A 14090-nucleotide genomic window follows, 5' to 3' on the forward strand; every position below is an offset into this window, starting at 1 on the left:
GGGGTTTATGGCCCAAAGGGGGGGGGTATATGGCCCGAGGGCGGTATATGGCCCAAAGGGGGGGGTCATGGCCCAAAGGAGGGGGTATATGGCCCAAAGGGGGGGTTATATGGCCCGGGGGGGGGAAGCTCCTCCCGCCCGGCTCCGGCTTCCTGCCCGGGCGGGGCCGGGCCGCGCCCAGCGCGGGGGGGGGCAGCGGGGGGGGGCCGGGCCCGGTCCGGGGCGGGGGGGGGGGGGGTGAGAGAAGAAGGAGGAGGTGGGGGGGGGGGCGGCCCGGGAGTGTCGGCAGCGGGACCCGATCCCGTCCCGGCGGCGTTACGGGAGACGGGGGGGGGGGGAGGGGTGTCCGGGGGGGGGACACACACACCCACCCCCCCATGGGGTCGGTGTGGAAGCGGCTGCAGCGGGCGGGGAAGCGGGCGGCCAAGGTTCGGTTCGTGGCGTCTTTGGAGGAGCTGCTGGTGGAGGGGGGCAGGCGCTGGTGAGTGACCCCCCCCCCGGGACCCCCCCGGACCCCCAACACCCCCCCCCCGGGGTCCCTATGGGGGTGACATGGGCTCCCTGGGGGAGGGGGGGGGGTGTTCTTAGAGGGGGGTCCCGGGTGGGGGGGTGGGGGGGCTCGGCCAGACCCCGCGGGGGGGGGTTGGAGGAGGGGGAGGGACCTGCCCCCCCCCCCCCCCCCGCCCCGGTCCCGCCACCGGTTTCGTTTTGAGTTGAAAATGCCCATAAATGGGGCCGGGGCGGGAAACGGCGACTCCGGCGCTAAAAATAGACCCCGGGGGGGGGGGAGGGAGGGGGGAGGATGGCCCCCCCCGTCCCTCCTCCCCCCCCCTTCCCCCCCCCCCCCCCCGCCGGGGGTGTCCGGTTTCCCCCCGCTCCCGGCCCCAAATTTAGCCCCGGCCCCCCCCGGGGCGCCCACACCTGCCGGGGGGGGGGGGGGGCGGTTTGGGGACACACATACACCCCCCCCCACACCCCCCCCCCAGCCGGGGTGGGGGGGGGTCTTCTGCCCCACGGGGTGCCCCCCCCCCCGTGGGTGCCGTGGGGCGCGGTCCCGCGGGCGCTTGAGCAACGTGGGGGGACTCACGGGGGGGGGCTGCTGGGGGGGCTGCAGGGGGTCGGTGTGGGGCTGCTGTGGGGCCGCTATGGGGCCACTATGGGGCCAGTATAGGGGCCACTATGGGGCCAGTATAGGGGCCGCTATGGGGCCAATATAGGGCCGCTATGGGGCCAGTATAGGGGCCACTATGGGGCCAGTATAGGGGCCACTATGGGGCCAGTATAGGGGCCACTATGGGGCCAATATAGGGCCGCTATGGGGCCAGTATAGGGGCCACTATGGGGCCAGTATAGGGCCGCTATGGGGCCAGTACAGGGCCACTATGGGGCCAGTATAGGGGCCGCTATGGGGCCAATATAGGGCCACTATGGGGCCAGTATAGGGGCCACTATGGGGCCAGTATAGGGGCTGCTGTGGGGCCAGTATAGGGCTGCCATGGGTCCGCTATGGGGCCTGGAATGGGGCTGCTATGGGGCCAGTATAGGGCTGCCATAGGGCCCCTATAGAGCCGCCATAGGGGCCGTGGGCGGGTGCCACTGCCGTTATCTGTGGGGCGGCCCCGCGGCCCCACCCGGCGCCCGTGGGGTGAGAAGAACCACGCCCTGCCGTGGGGCTGGGGTCACCGTGGGGCCGGGACACCCCCCACCCCCCCTCCGGGTCTGACCCCCCCCCCCCGGGCCCCCCCAGGCAGCCCGACAAACTCACCGTCGTATGGACCCGGCGCAACCGGCGCGTCTGCTCCAAGGTGGGCTGGGGGGGGCCGGGGGGGTCCCATGGGGCCGGGGGGGTCCGGGGGCCCATGGGGCTGGGGGTCCCATGGGGCTGGGGGGGTCCGGGGGTGTCTAGGGGGCCTGGGGGGTCAAATGGGGCTGGGGGGGTTCAGGGGGGGTCTGGGGGTCCTGGGGGGTCCCATGGGGCTGGGGGGGTCCTGTGGGGCTGGGGGGGTCCGGGGGAGTCCAGGGGCCCATGGTGCTGGGAGTCCCATGGGGCTGGGGGGATCCGGGGGGGTCTAGGGGGCCTGGGGGGTCCCATGGGGCTGGGGGGGTTCGGGGGGAGTCCGGGGGTCCAGGGGGCCTGGGGGTCCCGTGGTGCTGGGGGGTCCCATGGGGCTGGGGGGGTTCGGGGGGGTCCAGGGGTCCAGGGGGCCTGGGGGGTCCCGTGGTGCTGGGGGGGTCCTGTGGGGCTGGGGGGGTCCGGGGGAGTCCAGGGGCCCATGGTGCTGGGAGTCCCATGGGGCTGGGGGGATCCGGGGGGGTCTAGGGGGCCTGGGGGGTCCCATGGGGCTGGGGGGGTTCGGGGGGAGTCCGGGGGTCCAGGGGGCCTGGGGGTCCCGTGGTGCTGGGGGGTCCCATGGGGCTGGGGGGGTTGGGGGGGGTCCGAGGGTCCTGGGGGGTCCCATGGGGTTGGGGTGGGTTGGGGGGGCTGTGGGTGGCTGGGGGACCATGGGTCTGGGGGAGTCCAGGGGGCTGGAGAGGGGAGGGGGGGTCTCTGTGGTGTCTGTGGGGTTGGGGGGTTTCTTGGGGGGGGGGTTTGGGGGGGTGTCCATGGGGGGCAGGGGCTGACGGGGGGGGTGCAGCCCCACAGCTGGCAGCCCGGCATCGAGAACCCGTACCGGGGGATGGTCGTCTGGGTGGTCCCCGAAAACATCGAGGTCGTCGTCACCCTCTACCGCGTACGTCCCCTGCCCGGGGGGGTGCCCCCCCCCACCCCCGTCCCCTCCCATGGGGGTCCCCGCTCCTGTGTGTCTCCGTCCCCCCACGTGCTCACAGGGACCCCCCCGTGCCCCCCCAGGACCCCCACGCCACCACCTACGATGACAAGGAGTGGACCTTCCTCATCGAAAACGTGAGTGGGGGGCACCCGGACCCCTGGGTGCCGGGATCCTCCCCGCCGTGGGGGGGGGGGGGAATTGGGGTCCCCATGGGGGTTCGTGGGTCAGTGTGGGGGTCCCGTGGGGAGTGGGGGTCCCCTGGGTGACGGGGGTCCGCGGTGGCTGACCCCCGTCGTCGTGTGTCGTGTCCCCCCCCCCCAGGAGTCGCGGGGGCGGCGCTCGGTGGTGGCGGGGGCACCGCTGGACCTGGGGCGGTTGGCGGGTCCCGCGGCGGGGGGGGGGACCCCCCTGACCCTGACCCTGCGCCCCCGCTCGCGCAAAGTGGCGGCCGCCAGCCTCCGCCTGCGCCTCAGCGCCAGCGTCCTGCACGAGGGGCACCCCACGTGAGTGGGGGGGGGGCTTGGGGGCGTGGGGGGGGGGTGGGGGGATTGGGGGTGCTGGGGATGTTGCGGGGATGTTGGGGTCTTGGGGACATTGAGGGTTGGGGGACATCGGGGTCTTGGGGACATTGAGGGGGTCTTGGGGACATTGAGGGTTGGGGGGACATCAGGGTCTTGGGGACATTGAGGGGGTCTTGGGGACATTGAGGGTTGGGGGGACATCAGGGTCTTGGGGACGTTGAGGGGGTCTTGGGGACATTGAGGGTTGGGGGGACATCAGGGTCTTGGGGACATTGAGGGGGTCTTGGGGACATTGAGGGTTGGGGGTACATCAGGGTCTTGGGGACGTTGAGGGGGTCTTGGGGACATTGAGGGGGTCTTGGGGACATCAGGGTCTTGGGGACATTGAGGGGGTCTTGGGGACATTGAGGGGGTCTTGGGGACATTGAGGGTTGGGGGACATTGGGGTCTTGGGGACATTGAGGGGGTCTTGGGGACATTGAGGGTTGGGGGGACATCGGGGTCTTGGGGACATTGAGGGGGTCTTGGGGACATTGAGGGTTGGGGGGACATCGGGGTCCTGGGGACATTGAGGGGGTCTTGGGGACATTGAGGGTTGGGGAGACATCGGGGTCTTGGGGACATTGAGGGGGTCTTGGGGACATTGAGGGTTGGGGGGACATCAGGGTCTTGGGGACATTGAGGGGGTCTTGGGGACATTGAGGGTTGGGGAGACATTGGGGTCTTGGGGACGTTGAGGGGGTCTTGGGGACATTGGGTGCCTTTGGGGTCTTGGGACATTGAGGGTTGGGGGTACATTGGGGACATTGGGGGACTTGAGGAGGTGCTGGGGTCTTGAGGACATTAAGGGCGTCTTGGGGGCATTGGAGATGGGGGGGACATCAGGGTCTTGGGGACATTGAGGGGGTCTTGGGGACATTGGGGTCTTGGGGACATTGGGGGACTTGGGGATGTTGGGGTCTTGAGGACATTAAGGGGGTCTTGGCATTGGGGAATTTGGGGGGTTATTGGGGTCTTGGGGACATGAAGGGGGTCTGGGGGACATTGGGGATTGGGGGGACATCAGCGTCTTGGGGCCACTGGGGGATTTTGGGGGGGTGTTGGGGTCTTGGGGACATTAAGGGAGTCTTTGGGACATTGAGGGTTGGGGGAACATCAGGGTCTTGGGGACATTGGGGGACTTTGGGCGGACACGAAGGGGGTCTTGGGGACTTTGGGGGGTGTTGGGGTCTTGGGACATTGAGGGTTGGGGGTGCATTGGGGACATTGAGGGACTTGAGGGGGTGCTGGGGTTTTGAGGACATTAAGGGGGTCTTGGGGGCATTGGAGATGGGGGGGACATTAAGGGGGTCTTGGGGACATTAAGGGGGTCTTGGGGACATTGGGGGTTTTGGGGGGGTGTTGGGGTCTTGGGGGCAGCGGGGGGGACATGGGAGTCCTGGGGATGTGGGAGGGTTGGGAGTCTTGGGGACGCTGGGGGTGTTGGGGACATTGGGGGGGTCTCAGGGACATTGAGGGGTGTCAGGGGGACACACGGGGATGGGGGGGTGTGGGGGTGGCGTGGGGACACCCGTGTGTCCCCCCCCCCAGGGAGGAGGACATGCAGAGCGTGGCCAGCCTGCTGAGCCGCCCGGGGAGGTGGCCGACCTGGGGGACTTCGAGAGCGACCCCGAGGAGGAGGAGGAGGGGGAGGAAGGAGGGGGGGGGCCGCCACGGCGGGGGGGCACCCCCCCTGCCCCCCGAGGTGGGTCCCTGCCCCGTCCCGTCCCCCCCCCAGCTCTGTCCCCAAAGCATCCCGGTCCCTGCGACCCCCGCAATGCCATGGGGGCTTGGGGGGGGGGGGGGGTCCGGCCCTGACCCCCCCCTTGTGCCCCAGACTCACCCCGGGAGCTGCAGGCGCTGGTGGAGGAGGAAGAACCGGGGGGGGCCCCCCCAGGAACTGGTGGGTCTGGGGGGGGGACACACACACGGACAGACAGGGGAAGCGGGACCCCCCAGCCCCCCCTCCCAGGTCCCTGATCTGCCTCTCCCCCAGGCCCCCCCTGGAGGAGAGTGACCCCCCCACAGTGGGTGCACAAAGGACCCCCCGGCCCTGGGGGGGACCCAGAACCCCCCCCGGAAATAACCACGGTGAGTGGGGGGGGGGGGGGGCTCGGGGACCCCCGGGGGGGGGGGCTGGGGTCACCCTGGGGGCTTGGGGGCCCCCTGCATGGGGAAGGAGTCTGGGGGGCGTCCCGTATGGGCTGGGGGGGGCTCAGGGACCCTGTCCATGGTGGGGGGGGGGTCACGTATGGGCTGGGGGGGGGGCTCAGGGACACCATCCTGGGTGGGGGGGGTCCCATATGGACTGAGGGGGGGGCTCAGGGACCCCATCCCTGGGTGGGGGGGGTCCTGTATGGGCTGGAGAGGGGGTCAGGGGCTCCGTGTATGGGGGGGGGGGTGGCACAGGCACCCCATGCATGGGTGGGGGGGTCCCATATGGGCTGGGGGGGGACTCGGGGACACCATCCCTGGGTGGGGGGGGTCCCATATGGACTGAGGGGGGGGGTCAGGGACCCCATCCATGGGTGGGGGGGTCCTGTATGGGGTGGGGGGGGTCCCATATGGGCTGGAGAGGGGGTCAGGGGCTCCGTGTATGGGGGGGGGGGTGGCACAGGCACCCCATGCATGGGTGGGGGGGTCCCATATGGGCTGGGGGGGGACTCGGGGACACCATCCCTGGGTGGGGGGGGTCCCATATGGCCTGAGGGGGGGGCTCAGGGACCCCATCCCTGGGTGGGGGGGGTCCCATATGGGCTGCGGGATCTCTGGGGACCCCACGCTTGTGTGTGGGGGGGGTCCCTTGTTCCCCCCACCCCCGTTACTGGAGGATGGGGGGGGGGTGTGTATGTATGTGTGTGCTGACACCCCCCCCCCAGGTGCCCCCCCCCGGGGGCAGTGGGGCGCTGCTGGCCTGGTGCCAGGCGGCCACGCCGGGTACCGGGGGGTCCGCGTCACCAATTTCGGCACCTCGTGGCGCAGCGGCCTGGCCTTCTGCGCCCTCCTGCACCGCCATCACCCCCCACCTCCTGTGAGCCGGGGGGGGCACCCTGGGGGGGGGGGGGCACCTTGGGTTTGGGGGAGGGGGGGGCACCCTGGGCTGGGGGGGAGGGCACCCTGGGTTGTGGTGGGGGGATGAATGTGGGGATGGGGATCTTGGGGGGGGGGGCAACTTGGGGGGGGGATTCCTGGGGGGGGGGATGGAGACCCTGTGGTGGGGGGGGGCACCCTGGGGATGGGAGGACAGCGTGGGGGGGGCACGACACCCCAGGGACATGGGGGACACCTTGGGGGGGGGAGATGACACACATGGGGACACCCTGGGGACAACCTGGGGGGGGGGGACACATGGGGACACCCTGGGGGGGGGCATGGGGACACCCTGGGGACATGGGGGGGCACCCGGGAGTCATGGGGGGGGGGGCAGAATTATACCTTGGGGTCATGGGGTCACTGCAGGGACATGGGGGGGGCACCTGGGGGCGGTGGGGTCACCCCAGAGCCATGGGGGACCCCTGGGGACATGGGGGGGGGTCACCCTGAGGACACCTGAAGGGACCAGTGCCCCCCCCCCGTGTCATCGTCCCCCCCCCAGCGACTACGAGGCTCTGGACCCCCTCGACATCAGGGGCAACAACAAACTGGTGAGTTGGGGGGGGGGGAAACGGGGAGGGGGGACGGGGCGACCCCCATACCGGGGTCACCCCCCCACCCAGCACCCCCCCCCTCGCCCCCCCCAGGCCTTCGACGCCTTCTCGGCGCTGGGGGTCCCGCGGCTGCTGGATCCGGCCGATCTGGTGCTGCCGCCGGTGCCCGACAGGCTGGGGGTGATGACTTACCTCAGCCAGGTACGGGCCCGCCTGCAGACCCCCCCGGGACCCCCCCTCGGCACCACCGGCCCCCCCGACCCCCAGCAGCTCGGCTCCGGCGAGGGGGGGCCCCCACGGATATCTCCGGACCCCCAGCTCCACACCGGTCAGGGGGTCCCCCCACCGACAGCCGCGGACCCGCAGCTCGCTGTCGTCGAGGGGGGGTCCCCCTCAGACCCCCGGCTCGACTCCATTGAGGGGGGGTCCCCGGGGACACCCCCAGACCCCCAGCCTGGCACCGTTGAGGGGGGGTCCCCAGGGACTCCCCCAGACCCCCAGCCTGGCACCGTTGAGGGGGGGTCCCCAGGGACTCCCCCAGACCCCCAGCCTGGCACCGTTGAGGGGGGGTCCACCTCAGACCCCCGGCTCGACTCCATTGAGGGGGGGTCCCCGGGGACACCCCCAGACCCCCGGCTCAGCCCTGTTCAGGGGGGGCTCCCCACAGACCCCCAGCTCGACTCCATGGAGGGGGGGCCCGCAGGGACACCCCCAGACCCCCAGCTCAGCACCGCTGAGGGGGGGTCCACCTCAGACCCCCAGCTTGGCTCTATCAAGGGGGGGTCCCCAGGGACACCCCCAGCCCCCCAGCTCAGCCCTGTCGAGGGGGGGTCCCCCCCAGAACCCCCACTTGGCTCCATCGAGGGGGGGCCCCCACCGGCGCTCCCGGCCCCCCAGCTCAGCCCTGTCGAGGGGGGGTCACCCTCAGACCCCCAGCTCAGCACCGCTGATGCGGGGCCCCCCTGGACCCCCCCGGACCCCCGGCTCGACGCTGTTGAGGGGGGGCTCCCTTCAGACCCCCAGCTTGACACCCACCAGGGGGAGCCCCCCCGGACCCCCCCGGACCCCCAGCTCAGCACCATTGAGGGGGGGCCCCCCCGGACCCCCCCAGCCCCCCAGCTCAGCACCATCGATGGGGGTCCCCCCCCAGCCCCCCAGCTCGGCACCATTGAGGGGGGGCCCCCCCTGGACCCCCAGCTCGGCACCACTGACGGGGGCCCCCCCCCGGACCCTCGGCTCAGCACCGTCGATGTGGACCCCCCCCCGGACCCCCCCGGACCCACAGGCGGGCACCATCGAGGGGGGGGCCCCCTCAGATTCCCAGCTCGGCTCCACCGTGGGGGGGCCCCCACGGACACCCCCGGCCCCCCAACTTGGCCCTGGCCAGGAGGGGCCCCCCCAGGACCCCCCACCACCCGGGGGGGGCAGCGGGGCTGCGGCTGGGGGGGCTGCCGGGGCAGCGACAAAAGACGCTGGGCCTGGGCCCCCCCCGGGGGGGCTGGTGCCCCCCCCCCGGCTGCACCGCCCAGCTAAGGGGGGGGGCTGCCCCCAACCAAAGGCCCCCCCCGGCCCCGCGCCCCCCCCCCGCACCAAGACCCTCGCCCACCTGCGCGACGCCGACCTGCTGCGGAGACGGCGCTCGGGACGGCGTGGGGACCCCCCCCCGGTGAGAGACCCCCCCCCCGGTGACAGACACCCCCCCCCCGTGACAGACACCCCCCCCCCCCCGGTGACCCCCCCCCCCAGGAGCCTTGTTATTGTAGGGTCTACCCTAATGCTGCCCCCTCCCCGTTATTGCCAGCCCCCCCCCCCCCAGTGTGGGGGTCCCTGACCCCCCCCCTCTCTCTCTCCCCAGGGTGATGGGGACATCGGGACCCCCCCCGCGGCCCCCCCAGCCCGGCCCCCCTCTGGTGAGTGGGGAGGGGGGACACAGGGATGACAAGGGGGGGGGCTCCGGCCCCTTCCCCGCTCCCAGGGCTGAGCGGGGGGGTCACCCCCTTGTGTGTGTGTCCCCCCCCCCACGTCGTGTGTGTCCCCCCCCCCCAGACACCCCAGCAGAGCCCGGCCCCACAGAGGAGGAGACGCCGGTAAGGGGACACGGGGGGGGGGACACACGGACACGGGGGGGGACAGGGTGGGATGGGGACATGGGGGGGGGGGCTGTCGGGGGGGGGACGACATCGGGGATGGGTCCGTGGTGGGTTGGTGGGGGTGGCTGAGGGACTGGGGGGGGGGGTCACACACACGTCGTGTCCCACTGGTGGCAGTGGGGTGGGGGGGGTGTCCTGGGGACAGGTCGGATCCCGGCAGTGGGGTGGGGGGGGGGTCCCGGGGGTCCTGGGGACAGGTCAGATCCGTGCGTGGGGGGTCCTGGGGACAGGTCACGTCCTGGCAGTGGGGTGTAGGGGGGGGGGTTCCTGGGGGTCCTGGGGACAGGTCAGATCCGTGTAGGGGGGGTCCTGGGGACAGATCGGGTCCCGGCAGTGGGGTGTAGGGGGGTCCCGGGGGTCCTGGGGACAGGTGGGATCTGTGTAGGGGGGGGTCCTGGGGGTCCTGGGGGTCCTGGGGAGAGGTCAGGTCCTGGCAGTTGGGTGTAGGGGGGGTCCTGGGGGTCCTGGGGACCCCGTGGACAGGTTGGGTCCCGCAGCAGCTGCAGGGTTGGGGGGGGTCCTGGGGACACGTGAGATCCTGGCAGTGGGGTGTAGGGGGGGGTCCCGGGGGTCCTGGGGACAGGTCAGATCCGTGTAGGGGGGGTCCTGGGGGTCCTGGGGACAGGTCGGGTCCCGCAGTGGCAGTGGGGTGGGGGTGGGGGTCCTGTGGACGGGTCGGGTCCCGGCAGTGGGGTGTGGGGGGTCCCCCGGGGGTCCTGGGGACAGGTCAGATCCTGGCAGTGGGGTGTAGCGGGGGGGTCCTGGGGACACGTTGTGTCCCACTGGTGGCAGTGGGGTTGGGGAGGGTCCTGTGGACAGGTCGGGTCCCGGCAGTGCGGGGGGGGGTCCCCCGGGGGTCCCCCGGCCCCCACGGACACGTGGCGTCCCGCAGCGGCTGCGCGACACGGGTCAGTTCGTGGTGTCGGAGCTGGAGGCGCTGGAGCGGGAGCAGGCACGGGTGGACGCGCGGGCCGGCGCCCTGGAGCGGGAGCTGCGCGGCCTCATGCAGTCGGGTACGGGGACACGGGGGGAACCCCACTGGGGACACGGGGATCCCGTGGGACATGGCGGGGGGGGGCACAGGGACACGGGGACCTCACTGGGGACATGGGGACCCCCCCACTGGGGACACGGGGACCCCACGGGATATGGCGGGGGGACACAGGGACACGGGGGGAACCCCACTGGGGACACGGGGATCCCGTGGGACATGGCGGGGGGGGGCACAGGGACACGGGGACCTCACTGGGGACATGGGGACCCCCCCACTGGGGACACGGGGACCCCACGGGATATGGCGGGGGGGACACAGGGACACGGGGGGAACCCCACTGGGGACACGGGGATCCCGTGGGACATGGCGGGGGGGGGCACAGGGACACGGGGACCTCACTGGGGACATGGGGACCCCGTGGGATGTGGGGTGGGACAACACAGCGACATGGGAGCCCCACTGGGGACACGGGGACCCCCCCACTGGGGACACGGGGACCCCACGGGACATAGCAGGGGGGGACACAGGGACATGGGGACCTCACTGGGGACATGGGGACCCCGTGGAATGTGGGGTGGGACAACACAACAACATGGGAACCCCACTGGGGACACGGGGACCCCACGGGACATGGTCGGGGGGACACAGGGACACAGGGGGACCCCCGCTGGGGACACGGGGAACCCCCACTGGGGACATGGGGACCCCACGGATCATGGGGGGGACGACACAGGGACATGGGGACCTCACTGGGGACACGGGGACCCCACTGGGGACACGGGGACCCCACGGGACATGGTGGGGGGGACACAGGGACATGGGGACCTCACTGGGGACATGGGGATCCCGTGGGATGTGGGGTGGGACAGCATAGCAATGTGGAAACCCCACTGGGGACACGGGGACCCCCCTGGGACATGGCGGGGGGGACACAGGGACACGGGGACCCCACTGGAGACGCGGGGACCCCCCTACTGGGGACACGGGGACCCCACAAGACATGGCGAGGGGGACACAGGGACATGGGAACCCCCCCCACTGGGAACATGGGGATCCCGTGGGATGTGGGGTGGGACAACACAGCAATGTGGAAACCCCACTGGGGACATAGGGACCCTGTCCCCCCTGCCATGTCCCGGGGGGACACGGGGACCCCACTGGGGACACGGGGACCCCCCCACTGGGGACACGGGGACCCCACGGGACATGGTGGGGGGGACACAGGGACACGGGGACCTCACTGGGGACACGAGGACCCTGTGGTGACACGGGGACCCCCCCACTGGTGACACCACAGAGACCCTATGGGACAAGGGGACACAGGGAGCCCACTGGTGACACGGGGCCCCCACTGGGGACATGGGAACATGGCTTGGGGGGGGTCGTGGGGGGGGGACGACACAGCAAGGGGATGCAGGGACGTGGGGGGGGGACACAGGCACCGGTGGGGCGGGGGCTGCGCTGTGTCCCCCTGTCCCCCCCCGTGTCCCCATGTCCCCCCCCGTGTCCCCATGTCCCCCCACCCGTGTCCCCAGGCGCGGACCCCCCCCGGGAGGAGCAGCTGATCCAGGAATGGTTCTCGCTGGTCAACCAGAAGAACGCGCTGCTGCGGCGGCAGGACCAGCTCCAGCTGCTGTGAGGGGGCACGGGGGGGTCCCTGTCCCCCCCCTTTTCCTCGAGGGGGGGGTCACAGCCCCGGTGACCCCCCCCGTGTCCCGTGTCCCCCCCCCCAGGGCAGAGGAGCAGGACCTGGAGCGCCGGTTTGAGCTGCTGAGCCGGGAGCTGCGGGCGATGCTGGCCACGGAGGGTGGGCGGGGGACACGGGGGGGGGGGGGACACGGGGACCCCAAGGGTGGGGGGGACTCGTCTGGGCTTTGGGGACCCCCCCCCCCCGGCTGTGGGGACCCCTGAACTTTGGGCACAGCCTGGCTTTTGGGGACCCCTTGGCTTTGGGGACCCCGAGGATGGGAGGACCCCCCGGGTGGGGTGGGGAACCCCCCCTGGAGTTTGGGGGGGACCCCCCCGGGCTTTGGGGACCCCTTGGTCTGGGGACAACTGAGCTTTGGGGACCCCCCCCCCGGGTGTGGAGACCCCTGGGCTTTGGGCACAGCCTGGCTTTGGGGACCCCCAGTTTTGGGGACCCCCTTGGGTTTGGGGGCCCCAAGGATGGGGGGACCCCCCGGGTGGAGTGGGGGCCCCCCCCGGGGTTTGGAGACCCCCAGTTTTGGGGACAGCTGGACTTTGGGGCGGGGGGGGCTGAACTTAGGGACCCCCAGGCTTGGGGCAGCCTGGATTTGGGGACCCCCCTGGGCTTTGGGGTGACCCCCCCCGGGGTTTGGGGACCCCCTGGTCTGGGGACAACTGAGCTTTGGGGACCCCCCCCCCCGGGTGTGGGGACCCCTGGGCTTTGGGCACAGCCTGGCTTTGGGGACCCCTTGGGTTTGGGGGCCCCAAGGATGGGGGGACCCCCCGGGTGGAGTGGGGCCCCCCCCCGGGGTTTGGGGACCCCCAGTTCTGGGGACAACTGAGCTTTGGGGACCCCCCCCGGGCGTGGGAACCCTCCTGGGGTTTGGAGACCCCCACTTCTGGGGACAGCTGGACTTTGGGGCGGGGGGGGCTGAACTTAGGGACCCTCAGGCTTGGGGCAGCCTGGATTTGGGGACCCCCCTGGGCTTTGGGGTGACCCCCCCGGGGTTTGGGGACCCCCTGGTCTGGGGACAACTGAGCTTTGGGGACCCCCCCCCGGGTGTGGGGACCCCCCCCCGGGTGTGGGAACCCTCCTGGGGTTTGGAGACCCCCAGTTCTGGGGACAGCTGGACTTTGGGGCGGGGGGGGGCTGAACTTAGGGACCCTCAGGCTTGGGGCAGCCTGGATTTGGGGACCCCCCTGGGCTTTGGGGTGACCCCCCCGGGGTTTGGGGACCCCCTGGTCTGGGGACAACTGAGCTTTGGGGACCCCCCCCCCGGGCGTGGGAACCCTCCTGGGGTTTGGAGACCCCCAGTTTTGGGGACAGCTGGACTTTGGGGTGGGGGGGGGCTGAACTTAGGGACCCCCAGGCTTGGGGCAGCCTGGATTTGGGGACCCCCCTGGGCTTTGGGGTGACCCCCCCGGGGTTTGGGGACCCCTTGGTCTGGGGACAACTGAGCTTTGGGGACCCCCCCCCGGGTGTGAGGACCCTCCTGGGGTTTGGAGACCCCCAGTTTTGGGGACAGCTGGACTTTGGGGCGGGGGGGGGCTGAACTTAGGGACCCCCAGGCTTGGGGCAGCCTGGATTTGGGGACCCCCCTGGGCTTTGGGGTGACCCCCCCCCGTGTCCCCCCCCCAGACTGGCTGAAATCCTCTGCCCAGCGCCAGCGGGAGCAGCTGCTGCTGGAGGAACTGGTGTCACTGGTGAACCAGCGGGACCAGCTGGTGCGGGACCTGGACTGGCGCGAGCGGACGTGAGTTTTGGGGTGGGGGGGGGAGAGTTTAGGGGTCCCCGGGGTGGGGGGGGTCCCACCCCCCCCCCTCACCCCCTCCCCACAGGGCGCAGGAGGAGGACGCCCGCCTGGAGCGCGGCCTCGACCAGCGCCGCCGCAGATTCGCCCGCAGGGAGACCTGTCGCATCACCTGAGGGGGGGGGACACCCCCCCGGGACCCCCCCCCGGACCCAACCGGGACCCCCCCGACACCCCCCCCACCCCACCCCACCCTCGGACCCACGGTGGCCGCTGGCACCCGGCAGCAATAAAGGAGATTTTATGTGTGGACACGGATGGGGGCTGGGGCTGGGGGGGGGGGGCTATAGGGGATGGGGAGGGCTATAGAGGGTGGGGGGCTATGGGGGGGTCTATAGGGGATGGGGGATCTATAGAGGGTGGGGGGACTATAGGGGATGGGGGGGCTATAGGGGATGAGGGGTCTATAGGGGGGGCTATAGGGGATGGGGGGCTATAGAGGGTGGGGAGGGTATAGGGGGTGCGGGGGTC

At 72.0% G+C, this 14090-nt stretch overlaps 1 protein-coding gene across 1 annotated transcript; it reads left to right on the forward strand.

Moving 5' to 3' along the window:
* Positions 1 to 249: 249 nt before the first annotated feature.
* EHBP1L1 (EH domain binding protein 1 like 1) lies at positions 250 to 13873 on the forward strand. The gene is given in 21 exon segments (XM_075018358.1): positions 250 to 481; positions 1748 to 1805; positions 2637 to 2732; positions 2852 to 2905; positions 3093 to 3274; positions 4883 to 4920; positions 4923 to 5036; positions 5169 to 5234; positions 5328 to 5422; positions 6211 to 6262; positions 6265 to 6349; positions 6915 to 6975; positions 7072 to 8394; positions 8396 to 8644; positions 8834 to 8888; positions 9025 to 9065; positions 10021 to 10141; positions 11658 to 11757; positions 11856 to 11929; positions 13448 to 13562; positions 13648 to 13873. Coding segments are annotated over 21 exon segments (3171 nt in total). The 5' UTR covers positions 250 to 377; the 3' UTR covers positions 13736 to 13873.
* The last annotated feature ends 217 nt before the right edge of the window (positions 13874 to 14090 follow it).

The sequence above is a fragment of the Buteo buteo genome, chromosome 29 (genome assembly GCF_964188355.1).
Source record: "Buteo buteo chromosome 29, bButBut1.hap1.1, whole genome shotgun sequence".
In the NCBI taxonomy this organism is placed as follows: Eukaryota; Metazoa; Chordata; class Aves; order Accipitriformes; family Accipitridae; genus Buteo; species Buteo buteo.